The sequence below is a fragment of the Pipra filicauda genome, unplaced genomic scaffold, assembly GCF_003945595.2.
Source record: "Pipra filicauda isolate LSUMZ 115617 unplaced genomic scaffold, ASM394559v2 scaffold1_size10287979_pilon, whole genome shotgun sequence".
Classification (NCBI taxonomy): Eukaryota; Metazoa; Chordata; class Aves; order Passeriformes; family Pipridae; genus Pipra; species Pipra filicauda.
Genome location: NW_024104310.1, coordinates 6464171 through 6476942, shown reverse-complemented (window position 1 = coordinate 6476942; position 12772 = coordinate 6464171). Strand labels below are relative to the sequence as shown.

Here is a 12772-nt window from a genome sequence, read left to right as displayed (position 1 = left end):
CAAAAGAACCCACACTAAAGAATCAAGAGCAGGGCACTGGGGAGGAAGTTCAGAGTCCACCACTCCATATCCCTGAGTCCATGAGTCCATAGATAGGTTTTTATATAGCAGATATCATGCATCATGCATGATGCATCATGCAACACCTTGTTAAAGGTGTTGTAGACCACGCAGGAGTTCTGCTTCCTTCCTCAAAAACAGGTACACACCCAGAACTCATTGATTTACATCTAGAACCCCATAAACTTGAAAGTAAGATGTACCGAAAGAAGAGTAAGAACATGATTTTCAGTTCCACCGGAGTAAACACTGAAGGCTGAGCTAGAAGAGCAGATCATCATAAACTGAGCATATCTGGTTTCAGACAACCAGAAAAAAAATAACTGCTTTGACCTTCCCAATCCCTTTAGTAGGACCAATGGCAAAAGTAAGGGAGTGTTGGTATTCTGGAGCTTCTCTTCAGAATTTTTCCAACACTCCTTTCTCATCCTTGTTCATTTCCACCTCAACTTGCTTCAGGATGCCCATCACACATCTTTGTTTCATTTCTGTTGAAGGACAACTGTGGAGCTGTTTTAGTGAGCTGAAAACAGGTTGCTTGGGCAATGAGAATGATTCCACAGGAACTCAAATAAACCCAAATATCCTGCACTGCCAGTGCTTAAAAATACCGATCTTATTGTTTGTTTCTCATTTTGCAGGATTCCTGAATGTCTCAAAGAGCCATTTATGAGGCTAAGATCATTTAAGATATGTTTCTTTCATGGTATTTCCACTAGCCAGGAACTGAAATACGAGGAGGACACAGATGCTGCATTATTTCAGCACCATACATGGCTCCTTGAAACACTGAAAGAGCTGGAGAGAAAAAACAAATGCAAAGATTTGAAACTCAAATACAAGCTGAAGGATCAGCTCATATTCTCCGTGCTTCAGACCTTGCAATAATAAACCAGTGGAGCACATACAAACTTTCAAATCCCAAAGGAGTTGTAACAGTTTTTCCGTGATTTTTGGGTACAAGACGTGACATTGTTCACTGTTCTTTGCATTTCTTTGTGAGTTGCTGCATTCTCACACAGTGCTGGGTAGATATTTTCAAGAGCAAAGGGGATGGGAGAATTACCTGGACCAGTGGACAGAGGACAGTTGTCCTTGTCTAAACTGTGCCTTTTTGAGTGGTCAAAGGACAAGTTCAGCTACAGACCTGGTTCTCTTGCAGCAGTGGACACGAATTACACCACATTTGAAGTGCCCACAGCAAGTACTGCCCTTCCCAGCTCTATCAGTCACTGGTTTCCCTGGGGATATTCAGTCTTAGGTCTGAAAGATTTGTGCTCACCATAGAATCACAGAATCATTAAGTTTGGAAAAGACCTCTAAGATCATCGAGTCCAACCATAACTCAACACTGCCAAGTCCACCACTAAACCACGTCCTTAAATGCCACATCTACACATCTTTTAAATCCCTCCAGGGATGGTGAGCCTGTCCACCACTTCCCTGGGCAGCCTGTTCCAGTGCTTGACAACCCTTTCCATGAAGAAATTTTCCCTAATATCTAATCTAAATCTCCCCTGGTGTGACCAGAGGTCATTTCCTCTGGTCCTATCACTTGTTACCTGGAAGAAGAGACTGATCCCCACCTGGTACAACCTCCTGTCAGGGAGCTGTAGAGAGCAAGAAGGTCCCCCCGAGCCTCCTTTTCCCCAGGCTAAACAAGCCCATCTCTCTCAATCGTTCCTCATAAGGCTTGTGCTCCAGACCTTTCACCAGCCTCTCCACCTATCAATAACATAAGCATTTCCAGGCTGACTCCTCCTACTATATAAAGGTTTTAATTCACCCAAAGGAAAAAAAAAAAGCCAACAACTGATAAGCCATGAGCCAGTTGCAACTTTCAGCACTGCAGTAACCAGCAGTGTGCTGGAAGAGCCTTCCAGGAACACTCTGCTTTTCACAGAAGCCTTAGAATAATCTCCTTGCCCACAGTGCCATTCAATTGCTGCTGGTCACCTCTCTATCTTCCAAACCATTAGGAAGGCTTATTCCTGGTGCTGACAAATATACCTGTGAAGAGCAAGAGTATTTTCCATGCATCAGACAGTGAGCATTAAAAAGGAACCCCCCGGTGAAAGAGACCTGTATCCCCTACGAAAGATTACCCCGCTTTGGAAACACACTCCAGGAGTACATACATTCATTCCCAGCTGAGAGGGGAGAGACCTTACTTGTTTGCTAAATGGCTCTGCTTCCTTCCTCTGCCATGGTTAAAGGAAAGCATTTCTTTCTTATACGACACAGACATGTCGATAGTTACTCTCTTCTCTGCCAGGGCACAGACCCTTGTGCTCTGTGAGAGCTTGTCACTGTCAGAGGAAGTGCCTGCCAGGGTGCCTACATGTAACTGTGATCTCTGCTGTCATATACAGCAAAGCTGATCCCTCGGCTGAGAATTATTATCGCCATCACTGGCATTTTGCTGCATCACAAATGATGCTGTGTTCATGCAGCTGCCCATCACCACTCACTGTTCTCTGCCAAAGAACCTGCTCATTTCCTCCAGTGGAATGACACCCATGCCAAAGGTGCAGAGTTTCCATTTCTCTTGGACACATCTATTAACTTTCCATCTGGTTTCTGCCACCGTTTTCCTCTTGAAGTCTCTGTATTACATTTTGCACAAGGGCATATTTCTGCTTCACCTTCACCAGCACTGCCCTCCCACTGGCATCAGCATAGTTTTGCAGTAATACTGGTGAAATTCATCTTCCAAACTGATTGATTTTGTACAACTATATGGGCCTGTCTTAGGGTAGATGTCTCACCCTCTAGATTCCCTTAACTGGCCCTCCACTGAGTATGCTGGGAGTTTGGATACCTATTACACATGTATTCACTTACAGACCTATGGTATCCTCTCTGGAGAGGATTGGAATAGCAGAGGTATGCTGAGATCATTTCAGACTGAAGGGAAGACAGGGGATTGGTTTGTATGCTTTCCTCTGGAGAGAAGGAAGAAAACTGAAGATGTTAAACTCTTCTTCTTGAAAGTGTTGTTTTTGCTTCATGAAAGTGTTGTCAAGGTGACGTGACCTTACTTGCACGTTCAACCAAAATGAAGGTAATTAAAAAACAATTGATCAGACACAATTAACAGGTGTCTGTTAGAAAAAAAAAGACAGGGTTCTTGCTCCTTTGTCAGCTCATCTCTTGAGATACAGAAACACTTTTCCTGTTTCATAGGGTCACAAAATAATAGAATAGTTTGGGTTAGAAGGAGCTTTAAAGATCATCTAGCCCAGCCCTCCTGCCATGGACAGGGATACCTTCCGCTAGACCACTTTGCTCAGGGTCCCACCCAACTTGTCCTTGAACATTTCCAGGGATGGAGCTTCTAGAGCTTCACTGGACAAACTGTTTCATCTGGTCAAAGCCAAAATTTGGCCATGGGCCCACTCCACATGAGAGCAGAAAGTAAACTTTCCTTTTCTCTGATCTGACAACACAGCAAACGAGGGTGCGAACATGTGGAGAAAAAAGCCAGAGGGATCAGAGGGCACCAGCAGAACTGTGGCAAATTACCCCCCTAAAAGAGGCAGAGTTGTGCCTCACATCAGAGCCCTGTTGAGAGGGAGTGTCAGCACTCAGAGCACTGACCTGTCAGAGTCATGTTGGGCTCACTTGTACTCCTTCTGGGGCTTTGGACAGACCTGGCTTGCAGATTAACTCACCAGGTAACCCGAGCCTCTGCTTTGCACCACAGTGAGAAGGAGTGCACAGAGACACCGACATTGCCTCCTGCATCCTCCGGGTCACTCGGCCATGCAGAGTACCTGGAGCTATTTCTGGAGCTGGGCTGATGTCCGAGATCCTTTATTCCCTTTCTCTCTCCACTAATATAGATGGCACCGGCAGTGCTTTCCAGAGAGATTCCCTGGGCTTTTCACATAAAGAAGTGTTTGAGGAATCAGGTCATGGCATAAAACACAGTCCAGAGAGTGAACATGCTGGAGTAAAGCACCAGGTTTGTGGACCTGTGGGAGCTTTAATGCTGATATCTGTTGTCTTTTTAATGTTTGGACTATGTGTCAGTGTGAGCAGCCATATGATATCAGAGATTTCAGGAGCTGAACAGCCAGAGTTTTTGAGTCAGGGGCTCTGAAGAACATTTCTTACTTCACTCAAGGTTTTTAAATTATTCAACTGAATGAATCATTTGCTCTCAAACAATTGAATAATTTTTCTTATCAGGGGCCCAGCAGTGTTCTGTCTTTCTGTCCTGACTGAAAATTAACACTGACTTATCCAAGATGACAAATAAATTGAGTCAGGCACAAAGCTGAACTCTCACAGCAGATCTGTGAAGGAACAGCAAGAAAATACAACCCAGCAGAAGATTCAGTAAATTGGCCTGCAGATCACATCTTCAGGTGGTCACGATTCAGTTATTTAACTTCAGTTTCTCCTTCTTCAGCCCATGTTGAAAGAAATGTGTGCCTTCTGCCTGAAGCCCATCTACTCCATGGAGCGGGTTGTCACTGATGGGGTCTGTGTGCACCGCTCGTGTTTCTGCTGCCAGGTCTGTGGGAGGAAGCTGAGGTGAGTGGTAGGACCCAGGTGCATTTATTTTTAAGGAGTGTCCAAGCAGTTTCCATCACAATTGTCCAAGGGTAATTCCAGTAGAACACGATTCAGGAAATGAGAAAGGGCAGGCAGTTTCCCTGATACATTCTGCCTCTCCATCACCAGTCTGAAGACTGCTTATCTAAAGATTGTAGACACCTGTGGATCAGGAATCTGCACAGTTGGTGGGGCAAGGGTGAGCTGAAACTTCAATAAATATTTACAGTTTGGGAATACTGATATGGAATTTAACTGGAGGAGTCATTTGGGTGCCTCATATTCTTAGAGTCATAGAAATATTAAGGTTGGAAGAGACCTATAAGACCATTGAGTCCAGTCATTAACTTAACACTGCCAGGTCCACCACTTAACCATGTCCCTAAGCACCACATTGTGTCAGGTAGGTTGGAAAGTACCTCTAGAAGTCTCCACCCAACCTTCTGCAGGTCCAAGGAAGCCAGGTAGCACAGGAACATGTCCAGGAGAGGTGTGCATGGCTCCAAGGGCGGAGGTTACACAGTCTTTCAGCTGGGGCCCCTCTTTGAAGAATTGACCACCAGTGAAAATGTTTTTTCTTGTATCTCATCGCCATTTCCCATGTTCCAACTTGTTCCCATTGCCTCTTATCTTGTCAGTGTCCACCTCCAAAAGCACTCCAGCTCTGTCTTCTGTATAACTTCCCATCAAATAAACACACACAGAAAGTAGTTTCTCCCTCTTAACCCTTTGTGGTAAGTCCTGGCTAAGCCAGCTCTCAGCCTCTCCTCGGATGACACACGTTCCTGTCACAACCTGCCTCAGAAGGTGAGGGTAACCTTGGTTCTTGTTAATAGATCCCTTGGGGCAGATGAGAGCAAAACGACACTGAATGATTGGTGTTTGTAAATATATATATAGGTGGGGTTTGTTTTAGAACAGTTTGGTTTCAAAGGAAAACAACTGTGCAGCCATTTTGGTTGTTGTTATCTATAGTAATACAGCAATATAAAAGCATAAAAATAACACTTAAGAAAATATATGAGGAAAGAAAAAGAAAGGATGAAGCTGGAAAGATATACAGTCACCACCCACTGGATCCAGTGATGAGATTTGGTAGTTGCAGCTTTGATGCCTGTTGGTTGAAATGGTGGTCTTGATCCATCAGGTGTGGGGGAAGCCCACAAAACTCAAAGATATCACAAGTCTTACACACTCAGGCTCAGGTGAGAACGCCTTGTAACTCCTGTGGGGCAGTGAGTTTTACAATGGATGATTAAATACTGGATCACAGGACATGTCATGAGCCTTTGACACCTTCTAAGATGTTACAGCTGCCTAATATGTCAGCATCAATCATGGCTCATTATGGTCCATCGTCTGAGATGAATAATTCAGGCTAGGTGTGAGTGTCACAGTTTCCACAGCTGCAGTCATCATGTAAGGGAGGACATTGGCATTATCCCACCTCAAAGGATTTGCCTCTAAATCAGCCTTTTCCCTTATCTGGAAATCCAGTTCATAGCTGCAGGTAGGCATGCCCTTCTGCACCTGGGATAGTTGGACAATAGCACCCCCTTATCTTATCTCATCTTATCTCATCTCATCTCATCTCATCTCAAAGCCCTTTCACAGTCCAAATTAGGAGGCATATTCAGGAGGGGTGGGCTGCTGGATGAGCAGCTGTTTCTTTGCAGTTTGCTACTGTGGACAAAAGTGATCTTAACAATGTATAAGCCATTAACAGTTCCAGGTCCCTGACCACCTCGCTGGCCCTTTGCTGGATTCCTTGCAGTGTATCAATGGCTTTCTTGCGCTGAGAAACCCAAAAATGGACCAAGTGCCCCACATGGGGTCCTAAAAGTGCCAAAAGTAGAGGAATGGTCATTTCTTTTGACCAGTTGGCAGGCTCTTCCTAGGTCAGCCCAGGATATAGTTGACTTCTCTGTCGCGAGGGCACACTGCTGGCTTGTTTTTGGCTTTCCAGTCACTGAGACAATCCTTTCCTCTGAGGCTGCTTGACATCCTGTTGACCCCTGAGCTCTACAGACACTTTCTCCCATCATGCTGTTGTTGTACCATGGGAGCCCTTGTGCAGTTTTATCCATAAGGTCCACGCTGTGCATACAGGGGGAGAGATGAAGTGCTGGTATGAAGCCTGGCCTGTAAATGAGAAAGGGATTGAACATAACCTGGGCTACAGCTCCCAGAGGTATCGCAAGGAAATGTTTAATTTTTCACATGTTTTGGTTTTTGAAAGAAAAATCAAACACATGCTCAGAAAGCCAGCACCACTTCTGAAAGGTTTCATTCTTCAACCCCCCCTCCCTTCCCCACTGAAAAGTAATTTTGCTGAAAACCCGTCCATCAGTGCTGCAGCTTCCCTCCCACACAGCCACTAACAGCCATGCCAATGTGTGTTTTCCAGCTTGCAAAACTATGCTGCCCTCCATGGGGTGTTTTACTGCCAAGTCCACTACAAGCAGATGGCTGGAGCAGGAAGCAGAAGTGAGACAGAAAGGCTGGAGCACCGACCAGGAGGACCACAGCCCCAGGACTGGTGTAACAGGGCCAAAAACAGTGAAACAGGAGAGAAACCCTCATCCTTCAATGCACAGCGTGATCTGCAGCTGGCTGAGCGCAGGCAAGAGCTGAACAGCAGGTCTGTCCTCTTAGGGAACAAGCTCAGAACAGTCTGGCCACCTTCAGAAACAGTCTTGTTGGCTGTGGATGGAAAAGGCAGAAATGGAGCGTGTTCCTGGAAGAAGCCTGCACTGAGCCTGCAAACCTACCAGGCTGTGGGCAGCAGGGCAGGCAGGATGGTGTTCAGGGGGCAGGAGGGCAAACCAGCAGCAGAGGCAGCAGTGGAGAAGGGAAGACTCTTACCTGGCATCACCTGTACCAAGGAAAGAGAGCAAGTGTGTTCTTGGCCCAGGAATGGAGGACAGAGAGGCAATGAAAAGATTGGGGATGGCGATGTGCCTGAAGGGAAGAGAGGGGGAAAGGTGTCCCAGAGAGTGGCTGCAATCCAGCAGGGCCAAGCCCAGCCAAAGAGAGGACCTGTCTCTGCCTCCTTCCCTCCAGTCCTGGAGCCTGTGAAGCCCCTGCCTCGTGGCTCCCTTGTCCCCCACACCACACCTCAAAGCACTAAACCCACCAAGTGGGTGGGCCTGGGGGGCACAGGGGCCTGCACCCTCCCTGCTGCAGAGGTCCCAGCAAAGGAAAACAGGGTCTGTGGGTCTCTGAGCACACCCAGTGAAGGAGACACAACACCTGCCATGACAAATAACAAGCCTAAACTGACCACAACCACCCCGGATCCTGCAGGAGACAAGCATCATCTTGGAGAGGGAATGAACAGCACACAGCCCACCCCTGTGCCTGAAATCAGAGACTCTACAATTATGGAACTAAAATGTGAAGCTGAGGGTACTGACACCCCTGAAAGTGAAGCTGAAGAAGCCCATTCCCCCTCTGGTATATCAAGGACTTCTTATGTATCTTCTGGTTCCCCGGAGCTGGGAGAGCTGAGTGTATTACCTGAGATCACTGGAATGTTGAATGAGAAATCAAAGGCAAACACCAAGGAGTTCCCTGTGAAACAGACACCAGTAACTTTGGGGGAAAGTAGGCAGCCATCCAGCACAAGTGATTTGCCTGGAATTGAGAGCAAAGGGGCAGAGTTTGAGAAGACAAAAGAAGAGAAAGCAGTAAGTATGTCAGAGCATCTGGAAGAGCTTGGTGCTGAGCAAACATCTCAGGAAAACAAAGCAGAAAAGAGCAGAGATTCTTCATCTGGTTTGCCAAAGAAGACAGATGATCATGGTGTGTCCTGTCTACAAGAAAGAGAACGTCGGGACACAAGTGGCCCAATGAAAACTAACACTCATGAGGATATTTTGAGCCATGACATTAAATCACCTGGCAAGGATTTTCCAGGATCAACAGACACACCTCTGAAAGGAACTTGTGCCACTTGCCCCTCACATGATGGGGTCATCAACTCCAAGTCAGAGGATTCCAGGGAAGTTCTTAGTGAAAACATCTTGCACATTTCTGAGCAACCAGCCAAGACATCAGAATATTCCAAACCAAATATATCCTTGGAAAAATCCGGAGGCCACCCAGTGGGTGAGGAAAAAGTGGATCTGAAACTCCTAGAGGAAAGAACTCTGCCTGTGTCACAGACTGGTGCCCAGAGCAAGGAGACCAGAAGCAGTCAAGCCTGCAGAGAAACACCAGGTAAAGGTTTCAGGTTCGGGAAAAATCCCTTCATTACACTTTTTGGCTCTGAAGACAAAGGCAGTGCACCCAAGAAAGAAACAACAACTCAAAGGAAACCCACGAAGCCCCAGTCAGCCCTTGTCACTCTGTTTGGTTACTCCTCAGAGAAGAAGCAGAGCCCACCAGAAAAACCTGCAGGATCCTCAGAAAAAACAAATATTGATGACGGGACAGAAAATCCCCAGAGCCTCCTCAGCTCCTCCAGCCAAGCAAAAGAAAAGGCCTCTAGGAATGATCAGCTGCCACAGCCAGGAAAGATGGAGGTCTTCCCTAAACATATCCAGGAGAGCTCTGGAGGTTTCTCAGACTCTGCTGAGGGCAAGGAGACAGACATCCTATTGTTAGCTCCTGGCACAAGCATGTCACATGATGATAAACATGAGAAAACTGAACTTGACATTCATGACCAACTGTCTTTAAATAGCCAGGTTTGGCAGCAATGGGGCAGCTGTTGGCCCCCTCTCATAACAACACAGGAAGATCAGAAACAAGCTGCAGAAACCTCAGAAGGTAGAACAAACCCTCCACATCCTCCTCCAGAGCTTGCTCCTGCTGTTGACAACAGCAAAAATCTCACCAGGGTAGGAAATCATCATGGTGCTCATCCACTAGAAGCCCAGAACCTGTTGAGCTTGGATGTCCAGGACACAGTGACAGAAGATGGGATACTTCTTTCACCAGGCAATTCAGAAAAGTTATCCAAGAAAGCTGAGCTGCAGTTTGGTAACATGGGTTTTCTGGAGGACAATAACTTGTTCTTTTCTGGAGGACAAGATTTTCCCAGCATAGCAAGTAAAACCCTAAATTCAGACTTGCAAAACTCAGAGGCAGAAAATCCACCTTTCTTTGATCCAAATACTTCAGAATTATTCCAGGAAATCCCAGCAGAAACAAATGCCCCACTGGAGCTGTGGGACACCTCCAGTCTCTCACTTCTTGATGGTCAGGATGAGATTAATATTAGAGACCTGGAAGGGATTCAGAGCTGTGCAATGCTGCAGCAGCTGGATCCACAGTGCCAGGCTCCGAAGGCAGCAGAAGAAATGTTTGGATTGGGTCTCAGTGCTGAAGACTCAAGAAACAAGCATCTCTCTACACAGGAAGACAATTTTCCCTTGACATGCATGTTCAGCAGCCATGTTTCTGAAACCTTTAATCAGGATGTCTTTGATCCAGGCCAGGAGGCTCCTGAAAAAATGAACAGGAGCAGAAAAACATCAGGAGTTGAAGAAGATTATGCAAGTCTCTCTTCTGAGGACTTGGATGAGTTAAATGATGACTTTTCAGAGAAGGAGTTCTTTATATAGTTGAAAAAAAAAAAGGGTGAAAAGCACCCAGCCCTGCAGCACAAGGACCAAAAGAAATTAATGAAATCAGTTTAGAAATGCCCCACTCCTCTGGCACAAGACAAATTCAGTTGTGCACAGACTGATTTATTAATCCCTTAAGGAGCTAAATTTAAGTTCTCTATCCTGTCCAGATTGAGTCAGTGGTCAGTTCCCAAAAAAGAACATTGCAAGAACTAAGTTCAGTGTGAGGAACCTCCAAGTAGAGACCAACCAGCACCCCCTGTTCTCTGCAGCCAGAGGGCTTCTGCAGAGGGGATCTGCTGCTGCCAAGGTGCTTCAAAGGATTTCTGCATGGAGGAGGGAAGACAGAGAACCAAAAAGGTTCAACCAGCTCACAACCATGAACAACAAGCCAATAAGAACTAGAAACTTGAACGAGAAGAGAAAATGTCTCAGGAAGGAACTGAATCCTTGGCCACAAATGTACAAGTAAAATGCAATGGGCAAAGGCAAAGCTGAGCAGGGCAAGGTGAAAGTTTAGGTTTAGGTGTCTGCAGTATTAACATTTCAAGGTAAAGCAAATGCTTAAGCCCACATCAGAGTCAATGGAGCATTAGCAAGTAAGAGTCTGGGGAGTGATTCAGCCCACCCTAAACCAGAAAACTGCACTTAAAGGGATCAGCCCTCTGGACTCTGTGAACTGTGTCAATCCATCTCCACTCACCACAGTGTGGCCTTAGGGGTCTGTTTCACACGTAGACAACTACACTGAGACATCCAACCCAAAACATCATACACCTTTTCACCGTGTGACTTGCCTACACTTACTTATGATGATATCTTACACCCCCCACTGCATTTTTCCTTTTGTAAACTGCAAAGTTACTCCACACAAGAGGTCACCACCATCAGCCTCATTGTACAGTGACGTGCAAAGATAAGTGAAATGGCCTTGCCAAGATCAGAGGGGCAGAGGAGGACAAGGAATCCAGGTGTCTTGAAGCCTCGTGGTGCGGGGACATTGCTACACCTGCTCTTCCTGTGTGATTGCACTCTGATCCCCTCTGACTGCCCTTTGCACAAATATTACATAACATAAATATTAGAGGAGTCAGCAATTATACTAATCATAAATATTAGAGGAGTTAACAATTATACTAATCATAAATAAGCTCATGAGAAACCTCAGAGGGTCAAAGAGAGGACATGTGCCTTAGATCATAGGCATAGGGACTGCACGCGCCTTAGGTCATAAGATCATAGGGACTGCACGTGTTTTAATCAGCTCTCTGTATAAAAAAAAAAAATAGGTGTTAAAACAATTAATTTTTAAAATAAAGATAATTAAAGAAAAAAAAACCTTTCCTGCCTCACCAGTGCCAGAATAACCCCGTCTCTATCAGGTCTGCTGGAGGAATAAAGCTGCTTAATGAGTGCATCTGCTGCAAAGCAGTGTCAGTGCTCTGAGCAGGGACACTGCTCAGTCAACACAGATCAGGGAAAAGAGGGATGTCCTTGAAAATTAGATGAATCGTTAGATGCTGAAGTTGGTCTCATCTTAGGATGGGGCAAGAGGTTTGGGATAGAGGCACTGCCATCTCACAGCCCTGCCTGAAACCTGGTCAAGCTGTGCTTAGAGATGGAGAGGTTTGCAGAGATCAAGCACCTTCCACTGGGGCAGTGGGAAGTGGGTGGCCCTGGTACCTGTGCCAGAGATGCTCAGAGTGATGCCCAGACCAAGTTGTCACTGCCAGATGACACCTATAAACCTAATCTCTCTGTGTCAGCTCTAAGAGGAAGAGGGAAAATGCAGGAGCACCACAGGTGGTGGGTATGAAACCATTCTGGCTAGAATTCATAGGTGTCCAAATGGGTCTCCAACTGCAGTCACTCCTGATGTTCAGAGCTGTGTAAGGGAAAAGACAAGTCCATGAATTAATATGTCAGTGCTCTACTGCCTGCACCAGGCTTCCTCCCCAGGCAGTGGTTTCTTTTCTCTTTCTGAACTACTTCCTTGGATGGTCCCCCTCCCTTTCCCTAGTCCTTGACATGGACATACAGGTTTTCCAACTTCCCACCCCAGGTTTTCCCTGAGACTTGCTGGTTTCTCATGGTTCCTCTGGTAGAGGCTTCTTCATTTTCAAGAGGCTTTGCAAGTCTTCTTAGTAATGCACATGGGCAAAACTGCTGAACACAGAGAAATAAGCACAGAATCCTTATCCTTATCTGCTCCAGGAAGCAGAGCTTTACAGGGCTGCTCCAGCCTTGGCCCCTGAGAGATCTCCACCATGTAGGGATTGACCCACTTGGCCCCACATGATGAGGCCAATGTCTTTTCTATGAGAAATGTCACCTGAGGGTGACAGAGTTTACAAGGGGCTGAAGCTCTCCCAGGGGTTCAGAAGTGCCTGACTGGTGATGTTGGGAAGAACAGCCTTAAGGAGTCACATCTTCATTAGCACATGAGGCTGCATTCAGGTCTGGATCACCCTCAAGGAGTTTTTATAGGCAAGATCTGACCTCTTTGACACAGGAGATGCTGGTGGCTGAGGAATGGGAGGGGACACCATGAGCCACACATAACAGGGTAAACTTGA

General features: G+C 46.2%; 1 protein-coding gene across 2 annotated transcripts in view; it reads left to right on the top strand.

Annotated features, from left to right (window-relative positions):
• LOC113994413 overlaps positions 1-11476 on the top strand; it is a 46054-nt gene extending 34578 nt beyond the window's left edge. The window contains exons 8-9 of one of the 2 annotated variants that reach the window (XM_039380756.1): positions 4478-4602; positions 7031-11476. In XM_039380756.1, the coding sequence (XP_039236690.1) occupies positions 4478-4602; positions 7031-10193 (3288 nt within the window). In that variant the 3' untranslated portion in view covers positions 10194-11476. Of the gene's footprint in view, positions 1-701; positions 736-4477; positions 4603-7030 lie in introns of those variants that run through there. The other variant, XM_039380757.1, reaches the window with a different exon arrangement.
• Positions 11477-12772: the final 1296 nt, after the last annotated feature.